General features: G+C 44.0%; 1 protein-coding gene across 3 annotated transcripts in view; it reads left to right on the top strand.

Annotated features, from left to right (window-relative positions):
- DAAM1 (dishevelled associated activator of morphogenesis 1) overlaps nt 1-17565 on the top strand; it is a 166003-nt gene that overhangs the window by 133570 nt on the left and 14868 nt on the right. For all 3 annotated transcript variants that reach the window (XM_046009225.1, XM_046009224.1, XM_046009226.1), the window contains 5 exons: nt 965-1071; nt 8511-8595; nt 13374-13480; nt 15309-15397; nt 16251-16419. In XM_046009225.1, coding sequence (XP_045865181.1) covers nt 965-1071; nt 8511-8595; nt 13374-13480; nt 15309-15397; nt 16251-16419 — 557 coding nt within the window. The remainder of the gene's footprint in view (nt 1-964; nt 1072-8510; nt 8596-13373; nt 13481-15308; nt 15398-16250; nt 16420-17565) is intronic.

Here is a 17565-nt window from a genome sequence, read left to right on the forward strand (position 1 = left end):
TTAAGAGGTTTGCCTGAAAATCTCAGCATGACAGAAGACAGTTGACGTTTGATCACATGGTGCCTCTTACTATAAATTTCATATTGTCTTTGTTTTCCTAAACTGTTACACAATTCCAGAGCTCTCTGGTTTTCTTACATTTTAAAAATGCCATGATCCATTTTTAAAATTGATTCTGACCTCTAATAAAATTAAAACTTGCTATTTATCAAGTTAGTCTGGATTTTCACCTTGATGCCCAGTTTACATAAATAGTATTTTATATATAATTATTTTTTGCCTCTTCCACCATAGATTAGGACGGGCCATCATTGCTTATAGCTTTTTGTACAGCAGCGGAGTACGCAAAGTAGTGTTTTGTTGTTAATTCAAGTAATTGCACTCATGCCTTGAACTGCCCCCTGTCTGTTATCCATCAGACTCCAGGGTGATGAAAGGTACCATCTGGGCTTGGGAACTTCCTGTTGCACATGAGGACGTTTGGCAGGATTTATTGTTCAGCTTTTTGAGTGCTCAGGATGCAAATGGTTCTGGAGTGAATGGGCCTTGCAAACGGCCAGGACTGGCAATGGCAAGCCTCAGCCTAGTTTGATTCATAGTGACAGTTCTTCTGTCTGCTATCCATAGGGATTTGGGGGACAAAAGGAGGGCACCGCTCACTGATAATTTATGCACGCTTAGCATCTTCAACTTAGAGATGCACTTTGTTCTTCCAAAAATGCTTTTTCAAATGTGGGTGGTCAACTTCTTACTATTTCCCTTTGTCAACTTGATTTTAGCCCTTCGTTTCAGTTCCACCACCTCCCTGTACTCCCTCCCTCACCATCTCAGCTTCGCCTGTGTGTGTGCGTGCGCGTGTGTGTGTGTATGTGGGTGTGTAAACAGAAAATATAAAGGAAAATGTGTGTCTGAAGTCGGAATGTCCCTGTTTGACTTTGATGGATTTCTTTCATGCTCTTTATAGAAAGAAGCAGATGCCATTGATGACACACTGAGTTCCAAACTTAAAGTCAAAGAGCTTTCAGTGATTGATGGTCGGAGAGCTCAGAATTGCAACATCCTTCTCTCGAGGTATTGTTGATATTGAATAAACATTTCTGGTAGGACCAATTTTCCTCTCCCGTGGTTCCCATCCACACGTTTGTACTTGTTATCTTAATCGGACTCTGCTGAGATTCAGTTCTTTGGATTCTTTTCTGTCTAAGGAGAGGAGAACTCATGGCCCCTACTTCCCTGTGTGGAATATATCAGAGCTGGATGCTTCTTTCTTTCTTAGAATTTAATTTCCACAGACTTCAGAAATTAAAGAGTGGAACATCCCAAATCAATGTTTTGTTTTGTTTATTTTTCCAGAGAGCCTATAAAATGGACTTTACTTTTATTTATATTTCCTGGCTTTAGAGATTTTTAGCTGTTGAGTAACACTGTCCCAAAATCAGCAGCAACGGTGAAAACTGTTTCATTTTGCTTTTCTAAGTCACCTTTTTATACTTAAAGTTTATGATTTTCATGTTCTTTTTGAACATTTTTATGCCTAAAGAGATATGTAAATCTCAAACCCGAGTGATATGTTAATTTATCCATTTCAGCCGTGTTGAGAATCTTTCTCATAATTAGTGAACCATCACGGCCTTGGAACTTGAAAAGAAGAAAGGAAACTTGGGAGGCTGGAATCTGCCTGTAGCTTCAGGCACTATGTCTGGTTGTCCTGGGCATTTCAAGTAACTTTTCTGTATCTAATTTCTTCTTTTCTCTAGAAGGAACTTTTCTGTCAGGCAAAGATACCTAACGCTTAAGAGGTGAATGAATATCCTAAATTTGGGGGCATTAAATATAAGCCCCCCTGGTCACATTCTGAAAGAATGTTATATAGGTATTAAAGCTGGCTTAAGGTGGCTTCACTTTCAGGGAGAGTAAAGAGGGAAAGTGGCAGCCTTTATTTTTTATTTATTCAGAAAGTGCAAGCAGGGGGAGGGGCAAAGGCAGAGGGAAAGAATCTCAAGCAGACTCTGTACTGAGTGCCGAGCCCAATGTGGGGCTCGATCTCATGACCCTGAGATCATGACCCGAGCTGCAATCAAGAGTCAGGCATTTCACTGGCTGAGCCACCCAGGCGCCCCGGCGATCTTTATTTTTAGATGGTCTTACAGTGAATTTCTTTTAACATAAAACACTGCTGCTTGGTTTACAGCATGGAGCTTGATTATTAGCCAGATATATATTACTTTAGGGAACAAATATTTCTTTTCGTAGAAGAGAAACTGAAGCTTAATGAGATCCCTGAATTTTCATACAACAAGGAAGGTAACGTGAACCATCCTATTAGCGTTTCATTTCTGCCTCTGGCTGGAAGCTATGTAAATGGTCAGGCCCTGTACTTAGCCCCATTTCTTTCTCCCTGAACACATGCTCAGGAAGATACCAAGGAAATAAACTGAAGGTCTACTTACTTTTCTTCTATAGTATATACAATTCGCTTTGCTGTCATTTCCTTTTACAAGTCACATTCTTCGTAGTGACATTAAATGAAAATTGGGGGAAGTGTTTTTTTCCCCCTAAAGCCTAGAATTTCTGCCTCTTTTTGTGCTTTTGCAGTCTAGAGGGACACTTTTAAACAGCTTGACAAAGGGAGCTATCACTCTGAATTTCTATAGTACTTAAGTGCTCATCACAGTAAAATCTGACCTAGTTCCTCATAGACAGATTATTCTCAGCATGAGATGCCGGTGAGGATACACTGACACCAGTTACAGAGAAGGTTACAGCTCTTTCTGGCAAATTTCCCATCTCATTATTGAAGGAATTATTTCTTATTTGTGGTGTGCAGTTTCCTTGTTACCTCAGAAGTGTCAGAACCTAAGGTGACTTAGAACTTGAGTGTATCTAAACACTCTCTGGAAGATAATTTTTGAGAAATTGCCTTGTATCCGTTAAAGTATCTATTAAAATCCAATTTAACGAATGAGTGTTATAATGAGCATAATTAAAAAGCAGATTGTACATAACAAAGTGATTTTGAGTCCCAGCTGACCTTACAGTAATTAGACCTTATGGGTCAGGTTCTAAAACCTCTTTCCCACCGAGGATTCAGCCCTACATGCTTTTCTGCTCCATGATCAATAGTTTTACGCCTGTCAGGAAAGCACAGGACTGACCTGAGTGTGCTGTGTGGTAAAAGTAACATAAATGAAGCAGATATAGTTTCAATTTGGGTTGTGTTTAGTTATTTAGCTGGTCAGCAGTTCACATTGCTTTCATCCCCCCCACCTTCTTTGGCAGTGCGTTACCACACACAAAAGGAGCTAGGGGCTAGCAGGAAGGCAGAAACCTATGAAAGTGTGTGTGATGCTTTTTTCTTAGAGTTATCACTTTGGCACATTTGTTTGCCTGGTGCTATGCAGGGTGCTACAGACCAGACCGTGACTTTGAAAGCTCATGGCACACTGGAGAAGGGAAATGACACCGGCAAGGTAGCTTGTGAACAGCTCAGGCCTAGGCTGATGGGACCAGAAGGAGCCAAATGCTCAGCCAAGTGAGGAGGACACTGATGGGGCTCACCAGAAGGAGGGGACCTCATAGAGCGATAATAGTTACACTGCGGGGGTACAAGGGGCAGTTCTGAAGAGGCACTCCACGGAAGCCAAGGCACCCGAGGGGTCGGCGCACAACTGAGAAGGAGAGCCCCGCATGGTGGCATCATCAGTCATAAAGAATGAGACTGGGCAAGAGAGCCCAGGATCCATGCCTTGGTGCCTTCATGAGGGCGTCACTCAGGAAGGGGCAAACCATACCCTCCTTGTCTATAAAATGGAGATGAGGAGAGGACTTGCAGTGGGCTCTCTCAGTGTGGGAGTGTTAGACCCAGTGCATGTGAAGCACCTGCAGGGATCCCCCCCCACACCCCGCCAACCCTTCAGTCATTGCCCAGTCCATGGCCTGTGTTCGTGCCTATGGGACCGAGAATCAGTGCAAGTTGTTTATTTTAACAAGGTCTGAAGTCTGCTCTCTGGGGTTTGCAGGAGAGGTTGGAAGGGGTCGAGAGCTGGCCGCGAGAGCAGCCTTTAGATAGCAGGCTCTTCCTTAGGTCCAAGTGAGACCTGATGAGAGACCAAATTGAGAGAGCCTCAACCCTCAGTAGGACTGGACACCAGTGTCGTATATGGGGACAATGAATAGGAGTGTCTCAAGTGGTGTCAAGATTTCCTTCCTTTGCACATTTACCGTCTTTCTTCTTTTCTACTTTTTTCATCCCCTGAGCCTGGAGACCCTCTCTGTTTCCTACCTTACTAACGAGGAATTTAATTCCCAGCAACACAGTGCTCTCCCCAGATGCTACCACACTATAAGCCTGTGCTGTATTCCATGGGGCGTATTTCAATGAGCACATACTCTACAGTGTTCGGTTATCCTTAAAAGCTCATCCTTACCCTTTGGTCAGGGCACCTGCCACAGCCCTGCCTGGAGTGGAAAAGGGAGTCAGAAGGAAGCCCTGCCTGCCCCACAAGCCAAGCAGGGGAGGGACGCGAAGGCCCTGTACTCAGGACTCACCGCCCTCATGGCCAGGACCACCTGCAGCTCCTGGAAAGAGACTGAGTGGAAGGTGACTTTGAAACAGAAGCTCCAGGCTATGAGGGTCCCCGCTTGCCACAGACTTGCGAGGGAATGGACGTGATGTTCCTCAAACTAAGAACCCCTTCCTCAGGCCGTAGGCAGAGGGAACACCAACTTACCGGGTATATCCAGGTGACATGTGGCAATTAAAATTCATTCTGCTTTATTCCTAAAACCAACCTCTCTCTCACCCTCCTCCCCCCACCCTCGCTGCTGGCCAAAAAAGATAGAAACTTGGGAGCTGGTTTATATTGCAAAATGAACCCACCTTAAATACACTTTTATGAAGTGTTCTGCTGTTCTTTTTTTTTTTTTTCCAGATGCTCACTTAAAATGGCGGCCAGGGTGCAGTAAACCACGAAAAGCTACTTTAAAGTGGGGGGATTTGGCTTAAATCCACTGAAGCAGAGCTAAGCTGATCTAGCCATCCATCCCTAACTCATTTTCATTATGCCTGGATGTTCCAGTTCTCTTGGCAAATTTTTGAAATACTTGAGGGCCGCAAGGTAGACTTAACTACTGTTTTTAAGTGGCCCGTTTGTTTCCTGCCTTGTAAAGAAAGTTGAGGTGGATGTCTCTGAAGTTGCTACCCTCCAGCACACCAGAACACTGGCAAGCTTTAAAAGCAATTAAAACGTTAGAATTGGTAGGGTCCTTAAATTACAGAGATTAGCAGCAACTCACTCTGTGGATGACACTTGATACGGAGAACCCGGCAACCTACAGACTGGTCCCAGAGGGCGGAGTCCCCTTCTCCCCTTTCCCCGAGGGCGCAGTCTCTTTGTCTGCTCCAGCAGGCCTCGTGCGAGGCAGTATGTTGACAGGTAGATTTTCTTAAGTACTCTCCATTAAAGTCTCAAGTCTCTTTGTGGGACACATAAAGAGAAACCAAAATTGTTATGAATTAGAGCTAGTGTTTAGTCCAGACAGCCTCTGGGGGTTGAGAAGCATAAATATATACAATTTCAAAAGCAAGAAGTTCTGCACTCCATATGGGGAGTTAATGAATGCAAATCTGATACTTCAAGTATTGTTCTCACTCCGATTTTCAACTCCTTTTCTTTTAAATGCAAAACAGAAGGGCTCAGCGGAACCACACCATAAAGTAGTTTCTTCAGCTCAGTGTGAAAAGGACACAGAACTAATTTACTTTTTTCTTCTAAGTGGGGCTTTTCTCAGGATGGCTATAGACAGTTCCACAGCCAGTTGGTTTTTATTAGTGGCAGTTTCAGCCTTCCTTAATGTTCCTCTTCCCTGGCGGTACCTGGCTGAACTGTGGTGTTTGCTCCTAACGGATTCAAAGCCTTTAGTGTCCTAGAATTGAGGGCTGCCCAGAGCCTGCACGGTGAAGCCAGGATATTTTTTATCCTATCATGTATTTTACCCACACCAGCTCAGCTAAATGGTTCCAATGAAGTTTGGGGGTTTTCCATCGTGATGTTCTGGTGAAAATGTTTGTGGGGTGATGATTGTCCCAAGAAAGAGTAAAACAACCCGAAGAGGTCTGAGCAGGTCCAGGGAATTATGATGGCACCCTACCTGAGACGAGGTGATAGAATGGGTCTCCTTTTAGAACACAGGCAGTTTCAGGGCACCTGGGAGACTCAGTCAGTTAAGTGTCCAAGTCTTGACCTCAGGGTCATAAGTTCTAGCCCGTATCAATCAGCACACACACTTTCTCCCTCTCTTTAAAAAAAAAAAAAAAAAAAAAAGTAGTTTCACATATTGCCTAGATGCTATATGGTTGGATTTGACAACAGGAGATAAAAGCGGATGCTCCTAGCACAATAAGATGCATGGATTCGTTCCTTCCCTTTCCTGCTTACTGGCACATGAAACAACATTCAGTATACATAGCAAGATGGCTGGTTTTCACAAGATTATGTCAAAGTCTTGCAAAAAGGATAAGCCAGAGCTGTCCAGAGTGGGGTGTGTGTAGACCAGCTCTACCCCAGGGTCCTTTCCTCCTTCTGTGACCTTTGTGTCCACCCCTGCACTCGGGCTGCCCTCTCATTTATCTGTGAGAGCACAAGTGTTAACAGCTTATCGTTTGATGCACCCAAGCACTATAACCACCTTTAAAATAAGAACCCTGTCTTGGAATTCTTGTTTAATACTCGTGGGTCTAATGGATGTTGTGTACAGAGAGGAAACTGGTAGAGTAATGGATGTGAGAGTGCTTTGGGAAGTGTTTGTGATAACTCTACTAAGTGCGGTGTAACAATCACGTAACTGCATGTGAGTGTTTAGGTTAGGAAGTACTGCTGCTTCTTGTCCCCGATGCAGAAAAGTCTGTTGGAGAGTAATACCTTTAGTTAGTTTAGTGAGCCTTATCCATGGCCAGGCAGAGAGATCAGTGCTTTATGTGCATTATTTGATGCAGTTTGATGAGAAAACTAAGGCTTAAAAAACATCTCATCCAAAGTCACATTGGCCTAGCACTGTCTGCCAGGACTGGGGCCCAGCCTGATGCCAAAGCCCCTGCCTTCAGATGCTCCCTGTGAAGGCTGTATATCTTGCCCTGTATTTGTGTGTTTATGTCTTTATCTCTAGGCCTAAATGTGATTTTTCTTGAAGATCAAAGACTAGAACAGACCAAATAATGCTAATATGTCACTTTAGTGGTAGTTTAATAAGGAAGTAAGTTTTGTTTTTTTTTTTAAAGTAAGTCTGGAGCTGATGCTTACAGATAGAACAAGAGAATGACTCTGTTATTCTAGCTAATCATCTGATGAAGACTTTTCCCCCTGGTGAAGACTATCGGTTGGTCTGATAGAAACACATTTTTGCAAGTGCATTTTAATTTCATGACTCTTCTTTATAGTCCACACTTTGTTGTGCTGACATAATCAAGACGTAAATCCTTAATTTAATTAGTAAATCATATACATTTATGATAAACAGAAAACAGATTTCTGGTTTTACTTAAATTCTTCCCTTAAAGATATTAACTAGATAAGCAGATTTGTAAAAGGAATTTAGGGTTAGGAATCAAGAGTTTCCTGTTTGTGTTAGATACTGCCACTTTCTGTATGTTTGACCTTGGGCAATTCACTTAGACATTCTGCGCCTCAGTTTCTCACTCCATTAAAAAAAAAAAAAAAGTGACCATCACAGTTATTTTAAACCTCCAATAAAATAATATATGTGAAAACTCCACCACCATGAAAAGCCATTTGCGTTTTACTCTGCGTATTAACTATTCAGCTTTTTAATAATAACAGATTTCAACCCTTTTAAAATCGATTTTTAATCTGAAAACAAACTTTAAACAATCCTGATGAATTATCAAGTTCAGAATTTAGTTTTTTGGGGTGCTGGGTGGCTCAGTCGTTTAAGCATCTGACTCTCAATTTTGGCTCAGGTCTTGATCCCAAGGTTGTGAGGTCAGACTCTGTGCTGGGTATGGAGCCTGCTGGAAATTCTCTCTCCTTCTCCCTCTATGCCTCTGCTTGCCTGCACACTCTCTCGCTCTAAAAGAAAATAAATAAATCTTAAAAATCTTTAAAAAAAAAAAAAGAAATCTAGTTTTCCTTTCTCATCTACAATACATGGCTACTATATGTAAAGAAAATGGTGGGTATAGATGTCTTACCTATTCCTCATCCTCCAACCCCTTACTTAAGGAAACTAAACAATAGAACAATAGAAACTAAACAATAAAACAGATATGTTCTCTGTGTCAGCAGAGCATTACAAAGTCCTGAAAGAATGTTAAAATGGTTTCAAAATACTATTTTTAGGTGCAATATTGTCAGGAAATAAGCTTTCACTAAGAGATTTTGAGAAAAACAGTTCTTGAAAATCAGCAGCTGGTGTAGCAGAATGAATTATCTTGCATTAAGTTTTAATACTCAAGCCAATATTGTTAACAACAAAATAAAATATTCTTTTTCCAGGTTGAAATTGTCCAATGATGAAATCAAACGGGCAATTCTAACAATGGATGAGCAGGAAGATCTGCCCAAGGACATGTTGGAACAGGTGAGCTGCCAGACAGACAGATCTCAGAGTACACGTGACAACTGGCTTCCAGCAGGGAGTGGGATATTGAGAAAATCTGGTTGTTGCTGGTGGATAATTTCCTCATCTCTGAGCCAACGTTGAATGTGGCTCCCTTAAGAGACTTTATTCTCTCATTGCTCCTCAAAATGTTGGATGAAAAAGAAGGTCACAAGTTTGTCAGATGCCTGGGACCCACAAGGCCAGATTCTGTTCTTCATGCTGCAGTTACTACGCCTTCATAGGCCATACAAATCTGTCAGCTCTAGGGAAGTCTGTTGGACAGGCTTATGAAGAATCTCACCAGTACCCTGAGATCACAGGCTACTACATAAACTGATTCATTACTGGTTCCTTAATAAAGTTTGTGTCTTGGCCTTGACGCACCGTTCCTACACCCCAGTAGTTACCGTTAAACCCCTTAGCTCTGTCATCTGCATCGAAGTAATTCATCTTAACCTTGGCCAGCCAAGCTGGATGGAGTGACTTAGCCTCTCTTCGTGCAGGGTTCCTTTAACACGTTCTGTGGAGCCATTCCAACTCTGTTATGTGTGTCTCAGCAGCTTTGTGCAGTTATCCCCCAAATGACAATGTTCTCGAACTAGAAGATGTTTCAGGGATTATTACCTGTCTCTCAGTCTGGCCCTGAATATTTCCGTGCTTCGTGGAGATCGTCTCCATGCTCTGAGACTATTCTGTCTGCTTGTCTCATTGTCCTTGGTACGAAATCCTATTTTGCGTAACTTTGGTCTAGAGGTCCACGTTAGTGCCAGGGCCACTGAAGGTTAACTGTGGACGATCATGGTGCCAGGCTGAACTTGAGGTCTTGGTTACGGGGATGCTCAGCTCCCAGAAGCAGAGTAAAGGCTGTTTTGCTCTGTTGTACAGAGCTTGGAGGGCGTGGCTGCTCCAGGGGGAGTGTCTGTGTGCTTCTGCGTTTTCCACAGTGTTCTCGCTGATGTCGGAAAAGGCCTCCAACACAGAGCAGGGAAGAGTGAAGTGTGAGGTGTCACCATACCACAGTGCACCTGCTCCACCTGAAACCTGCAGCGGCAATCATCCAGGAGAAGCCCTCACACTTAGCAATGGAATAAGTTGTCTGGCTGTCCTTTTTGACGTTTGACTTGGTTACCAGTAGCCCAAGACTGTGCATCCAAGCCTGTCAGGAACCTTTGCGTACAAATAGTTTAAACATAATTCCTAAACTGAAAATTAATTGTTTAGAGCATTTTACAGCTTCTCTGCACACTCTTCCCTCTCCGTCCGCAACCAGTCCTAACAAGGGTCTCCGCCCGGAAGTGCGGCCCAGCTTCCCTCTGCCCCTCTCCGGCCCCCAGCTGACCCTGCACTTGAGTTGCCTGCATCAGAAGCTGCTCACTGCAGAGGGAGGAACTATGCGGAAAGCTGCTTTGGTCCTTAGGCCTTCAGCCCCTATTGACAAGGCCCTGTGTTTAAAATTCCACAAGATCTGTTTACTGTGAAATTGCATTCAGCAAAATTCCTCCTTGAGGGAAGGGATTTCAAGATCTTGCCAAAAGGGCTTCTAGTGCAAATAGAATGTACTTCAAATAAATACAAGTAAGAAAATCAATCTACTGAAGCAGAATCTGGCCAAGTGGGATACTTTTGACCTGGTCTACCCTGATAATTCTGTGGGTCTTACTCTCTGGTCACCTACCATACTCTTTCTTTTCCTCCTTATTCGCTGCTTCTGCTGCTTCCTCCTCTTTCACATGGCACTTCTCCCAGACAAACTTTGAACTAGTATCTCTTTACTCCTAGTTATGATTTGCATTTGAATCAGATTCCTTCCCTCCTCTCCTGCTTTTAGCTGCTGAGCTCAGAACCCAGAGGAGATTGATGCCCTCCTCTTTCTTGGAAATTCCCAGAAATTCTCCTCTATCTCCTCATTCCCAGCTGTTTGTCTAAGTCTTCATTTCTCTCCTGAAACTATCCATATGCAGTCTGTCACTTGACTCTGCTTTGGGAAGGACTGAACCTTAGCATGTGCCTCTCACAGCATTCTGTACAAAAGAGAGCTAGTGTTGTCCTGAACAGGGGCCTGTGGCTTAGTGCACACAAACCAGTGTGTGTGTCATGGGGGGAGGGGGAATCCCCAAGACTCGAAATGAAGTTCCTTGCCCAGTAGATAAAAATCCAAACTAAGAGGAAAAAACAAGTCTTTTTCTCTCTCTTTCTTCTCCCTTCTCCTTACCTTATTACCTTCCTTCCTGAACTGAGGAAGAGCAAGAAGATATTGGTCCCGTCCACTGGTACCATTTGAACACAGGAACCTAAATGCCTAGAACCGGTCAGGCCACCAGACCAGGGAACCCACTGGCATCCACATCCATGACATCCCATCAGGAAAGAGGGGTGGTTCTGGCCCAGCCCTTCCTTCTGCTCAGGAACCCAGCCGGATCAGAGCATCCTGCCCAAGCCCCATCATACACCTTTGCCTCTTCACTCTTCACTTGTTCAAGTCTCAGCCTTTCACAAAACACCTTTTAATACTACACATGCCCATCTAGCTACTGTCCTCTCTCTCTTTTGATACAAGCAGAGTTCTTGAAAACTTGTCCACACTCACCTCTTGTTCACTCTTCCTCACCTCCCTAAAGCTGTTCTCACTAAGGACTCACCACCTTCCTGTTGCCAAAGCTAGGGGGCACTTTGCAGTCCTTATCTTCCTTGATTTGCTGCTGGTATGTGGCACCGATGGCCACTTGCTCCGTGGTGAAATGTGTTTCTTTGGCATTTCATTGTCTCCTCTAAAGGTTCCTCCTCTTGTCCTCATTCCTCAGACACTGGCTTCTCTCCAGCCCTGCTTTGCTTCCCTTGACGGTTCCCCTGGTGACCTCACTCACATCCTTGCATGTTATAATCAGTATCAATGCTGTCTTCCAAACAGCTCTGTATAGCATGTCAGACCCATTTGTCCACCTACCAACTAGGAATCTCTACTTGGTTCTCTTGCCAGTATTTCAAATACTAAACTCACTCTCTCCCCACCCACTCTCCTCCATTTCTTCCTGGGTTTCCTGTTATACTCTGTATACATTGTACACAATGTATACATTGTTGCCTAAGCTAGAAGCCTGGACGCATCCTTTTGACCCTCTACCATAACCCATCATCCATCAACAAGTCAGGCCAGTTCTATTCAATCCCCTAAATAGCTCTAGAATCTACCTACAACCCAATCCAGGTCACCATCCTCTCTCACCTGGATTACTGTACCAACAGTCTAATCACAACCCCCTAATACTTTTGACCCTTTCTAATTCTTTCTCCATTCTGTGAGCGTGGTGGTCTTTCAAAAAATGTAAATTCATCCCCCTACTTAATATTTTAAGTCCTATCCCAGAGCCCGCAAAATAAAGACTGAAATTCTTTTAAGGTCCTTGCTACTCCCTGGCCTTGACCACTGCTGCCCTCCCCCACTGCCATTACAGCTGTTCTACTGGCATAAATGCTGTGCCACCCTTTCCAGACCCTGGCATGTGATGTGCACTCTGCCTGGAATACATTTCCATTCACCTGTAGTTCTAATTCCCTTTCCCTGCCGGTGGCGCCCAGACTGCCTTTTCTCAGGTCCCTTCGTTAAATCCAACAAACTTTGGAAACCTACTAAATGAATCATCCAATGCCAGCTTCAAGTTATAGGGAGGATCTTGGGGTCCGGAGGGCCAATATTATTAAAAAATGTATATATATCCAAGGGCATCTGATCCAGGAAATAGCACACTTGGACAGGGCTGCAGATATATATACCAATATTTGTGACTTGAAGTAAGACACAGATTTTTTCAACTTTAAATATTGCTGTTTCTCCCACATTCCACACTCATTTCTTCTGCCAAAATAAAATATAGAATCAAAAACCAAATCCTACCGTGTTCACATCTATCATGACATGGAGCAAAAAAATGAGATGGAAATACATAAAAGCCAGAGAAAGAAACAAGTTGAATGGAAAATACACATAGAATTAATTACTCATCCCAGAATGATGTAATAGAAAAAGCATTGAGCTGGGAGTCAAGAGACCTAAGTTCTATTTCTGATGATTACACGAACTTTCTCTGTAATTCTGTGTAAGTGGCTTTGTCTCTCTGGACCTCCGTTGCATCACCTTCTAATGAGAGTGTTGAATCTCTCAAGTCCCTCTAAGGGTCTATGCAAAATGGATCCTGGTAAAGAGCTTCCACAATCTGATTTGAGAGACAATATAGAATAGAAAGGTGCCAGGAATGAATCTTACATCAATTTAACTGCTTGTAAGTAAAAAAGAAAAGATTTTTCCTACAGTTTCATTGAAATATTATTGACCTACATCACTATAAATGTAAAGCGTACAGCATAGTAGTTTGACTTACAGATGTGAAATGATAATGCAATAAGTTTCATTAGCAGCATCCATCACATCCTGTAGATACAATAAAAAAGGAAAAGAAATTCTTCCTCGAATCAACCTCCTTAACAACTGTCCTGTACATTATACAGCAGCATTAACTCTAGTCCTCACGCTGTGTGTTACCTCCCTAGAACTTACGTTGTAACTGGAAGTTGGTACCTTTGACCACCTAACTACAAAGATTTAGTCATTTGTATTGTATCTTAACAATGACCTGTAGCAGAGTTTATAAATTAAACAAAAGATATAGGCTCATTTTGGGGCAGATTAACTGAAAGAGTGAAAAATTACTGCAAGAATTTAGTTATAAACCTTAGTTTTAATATTTGCATGTGCTTCTTAGCTCTTGAAATTTGTTCCTGAAAAAAGTGACGTTGACCTGTTGGAGGAACATAAGCATGAACTGGATCGGATGGCCAAGGCTGATAGATTCCTTTTCGAAATGAGCCGGTGAGTTTGAAAATACGTAAGACATAAACATGCCCTTTACCTCTCTCCAGGAAGATAAACTTTTGATTCTGGTTGAATTAATTGGGCCAGTAACCTGGCTTCACTTAAAGCCTTTTTAAATTACAAAATCTTAAGTCAGAACTATGTGGAATTTGTTTTGTTCATGGGAGTTCTTGCCTGTGGGTGAGCCAGGGCTAGCATTTCTTCATAATTACCTCTGGTTCTGGACCTAAACAAGTCATAACTTTTCCTGGTTCCAGTCAGTGTCTCCCCCTACCCCCCACCCCCGCACTTTGACTGCCATGGGATTATATCTCCCTTCTCTCTGTAGCCCAGCATCTCAGAAAATGGGCAGACCCAGCAGTGTCGACCTGGAGCCCACATGAATGAACAACTAGGGTTTGGATGTCAGATCATGACACATGCAGACATCCCTAATCAGTCATGGCACACTTCCCACAGAGTCTTGGCAAGCATTCTCAACCCTTCTCCAGAAAACCCAGAGGCAGCCACTGCTTCATAATTTTGTTTGGCATGTGAGCTTGAGTCTGTTTGCCATCCCAGGCCTGAAAAAATTGATTCTGCATTAGAAAAGGACTAGTGGTCCCGAGACTCCTTCAACCCCAGGGCAGAGCTCTTCCCCTGAGTACCGAAGGCCTACGAGTGTAGCCAAGATGAACATGGCTCTCACTCTACTTTTCTGCCATATCTAGACTTGTTTTTGTTCTTCCATCTCACCTTGCTGTTGGGAAGAATACCGCTGTAGGACAAAGGATGGTTTTGGAATTTTGACTGGTGTGTCCAGCAAGCCTGTGTGTGGATGAATAGATGGTCACCCGCATTGGCCGCCATTTTGTAATTGTCTAGACCTGTGCATGCATCACCCACCTTGATCCTTCTATCAGTGCCGCCAGGAGGGCTGTTGGGTAGAGAGGTATTCTCTTCCATCTAATGGAGGAATTTAGTTACCTGTTGAAGGTCACCTAACAAGAGGAGAACCTAGGCTGCAAACGCAGGTCTATTTGATTGGATGGGGCTACTGGACTGAAGTTTCCCACAGAGAGCAGCTAAGGCAGTGATTTGAGTTCAGAAGGCCTTGGCAAGAGTGCCTGCGCTCGCCCTCTCAGCAGCAGCAACTTATCTTAGTGGTGACCAGAGGCCAGTTTGCATCCTCTTATCGCTGGTCACTAGTTGCTATCTTGAAAGGCAGAGCCTGCCAGCCCTGAGGGGAGCAGAAAGGGAGCTAGCTGTAAAGAAAGGGGATCATTTGGGGACATGAGTGGGGAGAGGATGATATAAGGAGAGGTTGATGGAGACGAGTTTTACTCTGCAGCTTTGCTGGAGGCAAACTTTGTGGAAAGTTAAGCATGGGAGAAACATAGGAAACAGCCCCTTACTTGCCCAGAACGGGGGGGGGGGGGGGGGGGGGGCGGGGCGGGGGAGGGTAGGCTTTATATTTTCATTCCTTTTTATCTCCTCTGTTCACAAGAACTCCTGGGACTCTGAGGAAAGGGAGGGGGCAACTCTCCTTTTCTTTCAGCAGTTGCCTGATCTGTTTAGAGCTAAGGACCCTACGGCCATTGCCCAAATACTCCCGCCGTCAGAGGGAAGTGGGCTCTCCAGACAAAGTGGCCTCATTTCCTGTGCTCCTGTCCAGACGAGGAATAAGGAATTGTGTGTGCATGTGTGTGCGTGTGTGTGTGTGTGTCTGTGTGTGTGTATTGGGGGGTGTGTACTCTAAGGTACCTCCGCCTCCATATCCGCTGAGTGAACATAGATAGACGTGGTAAGTAAATAAATGTTCATCAGTCCGTGCTTGCTCTTACAGAATTAACCATTATCAGCAAAGGCTCCAATCGCTGTACTTCAAAAAGAAGTTTGCGGAGCGTGTGGCAGAAGTGAAACCTAAAGTAGAAGGTAAAGTCAGGCTTCCAGATTGAAAATGATGTTCATCATAAGTGCCTGTTTGCAAGTACAGTCCAAGTGCAGATAGAAAACAGGATCCCTTGGGTGATTTTTCTTTTTTTTTCTTTTTAAAATCTTCTGGACTTGTGGTGGTTAATTACGTAAGATCCATACCTAGCCCTCTGGCCTGGCCTGGGTTCTGGAGCTCACAGCACACCTCCTGGGCTCTTCTGGAGAAGTGGGCTTTTAACTTCCTGGGTGTTGGTGAGACACATATTTGACCACCATTACCAAGGAGTCTGTAACTAGCTTTATCACGGTGGTGCTATACTGGTCTTTCTAAGGGAACATTTCAGGCTGTTATATTTTTAAGTGGTTGAAACGTGGGCAGCTGAAGAGCACAGCCACAGATGCAGGCTGGACTCAGGACCCTGCTCAAGCCCCAGTCCCTGCTCATGCCCGCAAGCTGCAATGTGAAATACATTTGGCCAGGGGTTTTTTTTGTCACTAGAATTGCTCAGTAATCCTGTTGATCTGAGTCCTACCAGGCAAGAAAGTGTTTGCAGCGGAATGTGGGAAATACAGTCCCTTTCTATGTATTCTTAACTACGTATGGTTAGTGAGTCAGCCAGGAAAAGGACTAGGAAAGCGGAGGATTGTGCAGCTATCGTGGGTCTGTTGAACAATGTCACTGGCTCTCCCCTCGCTCTCTGCGGCTAGTTGAGGTGTTTTGTAAGTGCTCCCTGGCCGTCCGGCGACCCAGGCTTACCTCTTCAGTATCTGCTGTTGGGTGTGTGGGTTAGGATGGGGGTCACTGAGGCATCTCGCTGGTGGTAGTTGTGGTTACGTGTGCTTTATTTTGAAGCAATCCGTTCCGGCTCAGAAGAGTTGTTCAGGAGCAGCGCCTTGAAGCAGCTGCTAGAAGTGGTTTTGGCATTTGGAAATTACATGAATAAAGGCCAAAGAGGCAATGCGTACGGATTCAAGATATCCAGCCTAAACAAGATTGCTGACACAAAATCCAGTATTGACAAGTAAGTATGGGTTCTTCCAACACTTGGAGGACCCCGGAGCTGAAGTCAGGACCCCTCCGGGCCTCCTGGGCCTCCCTAATGCTGGAGCCTCTGGTGTGCTTGACTCTTGTGCATACGCCTTTCCTCTCCAGCATCGACTTCTCTCTTCTCTCCTAATCACAAATAACCCGGAATTCCCATCGGGCCCGGCAAATAGCATGTAGTCTAAGTTTGGGATAAACTTTGTATTATAGTGTAATACACTAAAGACACTAAAGACAAGATCGTCAGTCAGAAGTGCACCGCTGGATGAGTCTCCACACACTGAACCTCTGTAGGACTAGTGCCCAGATCCAGAAACAGACTGTGACCCGCATGCTAATGGTCTCCTGGTGACCTTTCCCAGGCATGACCCCCTCCACAGAGAACTGCATTCCAGGGAAAAGAAAAAAACTGACAGCTGATGATAGAATGTGAAGCTTGTTGGGGTTTTAGGTATGCCTTCCGTCCTTTATACATTGACGCTAGCAGCTATAAAAAATTATGAGGTATAAATGCAGTTTGGCTGTTGGTATTAAGCTGCTCCTTCCAAGACTCCTCTAAATGTTTCCTAGAGAGTGTTTTAGGTGAATGGATTCTTGTTAGAAACACCGAGGCGAAAAGTGCCCTGCTGTCATTAACAGGCAGGCTCATTAGGCATAAAACACTAGGTTCCCGGGGAGCTCTGTTCCGCCAAGGCTCTTCCTGACTTCAGAGCAACTTGCACAATTGTTTCTAAGGTGAACTTCCTTGCGTCCAAATTCTTCTTAGAAATATGGGCTGTTCACCCCAATTATTCCCCACTCGTAAGGCTCTTTACTCTGTGTTTTCTGTGAGATTAGTGATACAGAGCATTATGGCCGCCCTGAATCCATCCTATAAGAAGTAAGCAATATGTTAAGTTGTAGGGCTAAACCTTATTTTTGCATTATGTAGAGAGATTAACAATGGGCCAGCTGTGCAATCAACACCTTATTTTTTTTTAAAGATTTTATTTATTTATTTGACAGAGATCACAAGTAGGCAGAGAGGCAGGCAGAGAGACAGGAAGGGAAGCAGGCTCCCTGCTGAGCAGAGAGCCTGATGCGGGGCTGGATCCCAGGACCCTGGGACCATGACCTGAGCCAA

This window comes from Meles meles, chromosome 6, assembly GCF_922984935.1.
Source record: "Meles meles chromosome 6, mMelMel3.1 paternal haplotype, whole genome shotgun sequence".
NCBI lineage: Eukaryota > Metazoa > Chordata > Mammalia > Carnivora > Mustelidae > Meles > Meles meles.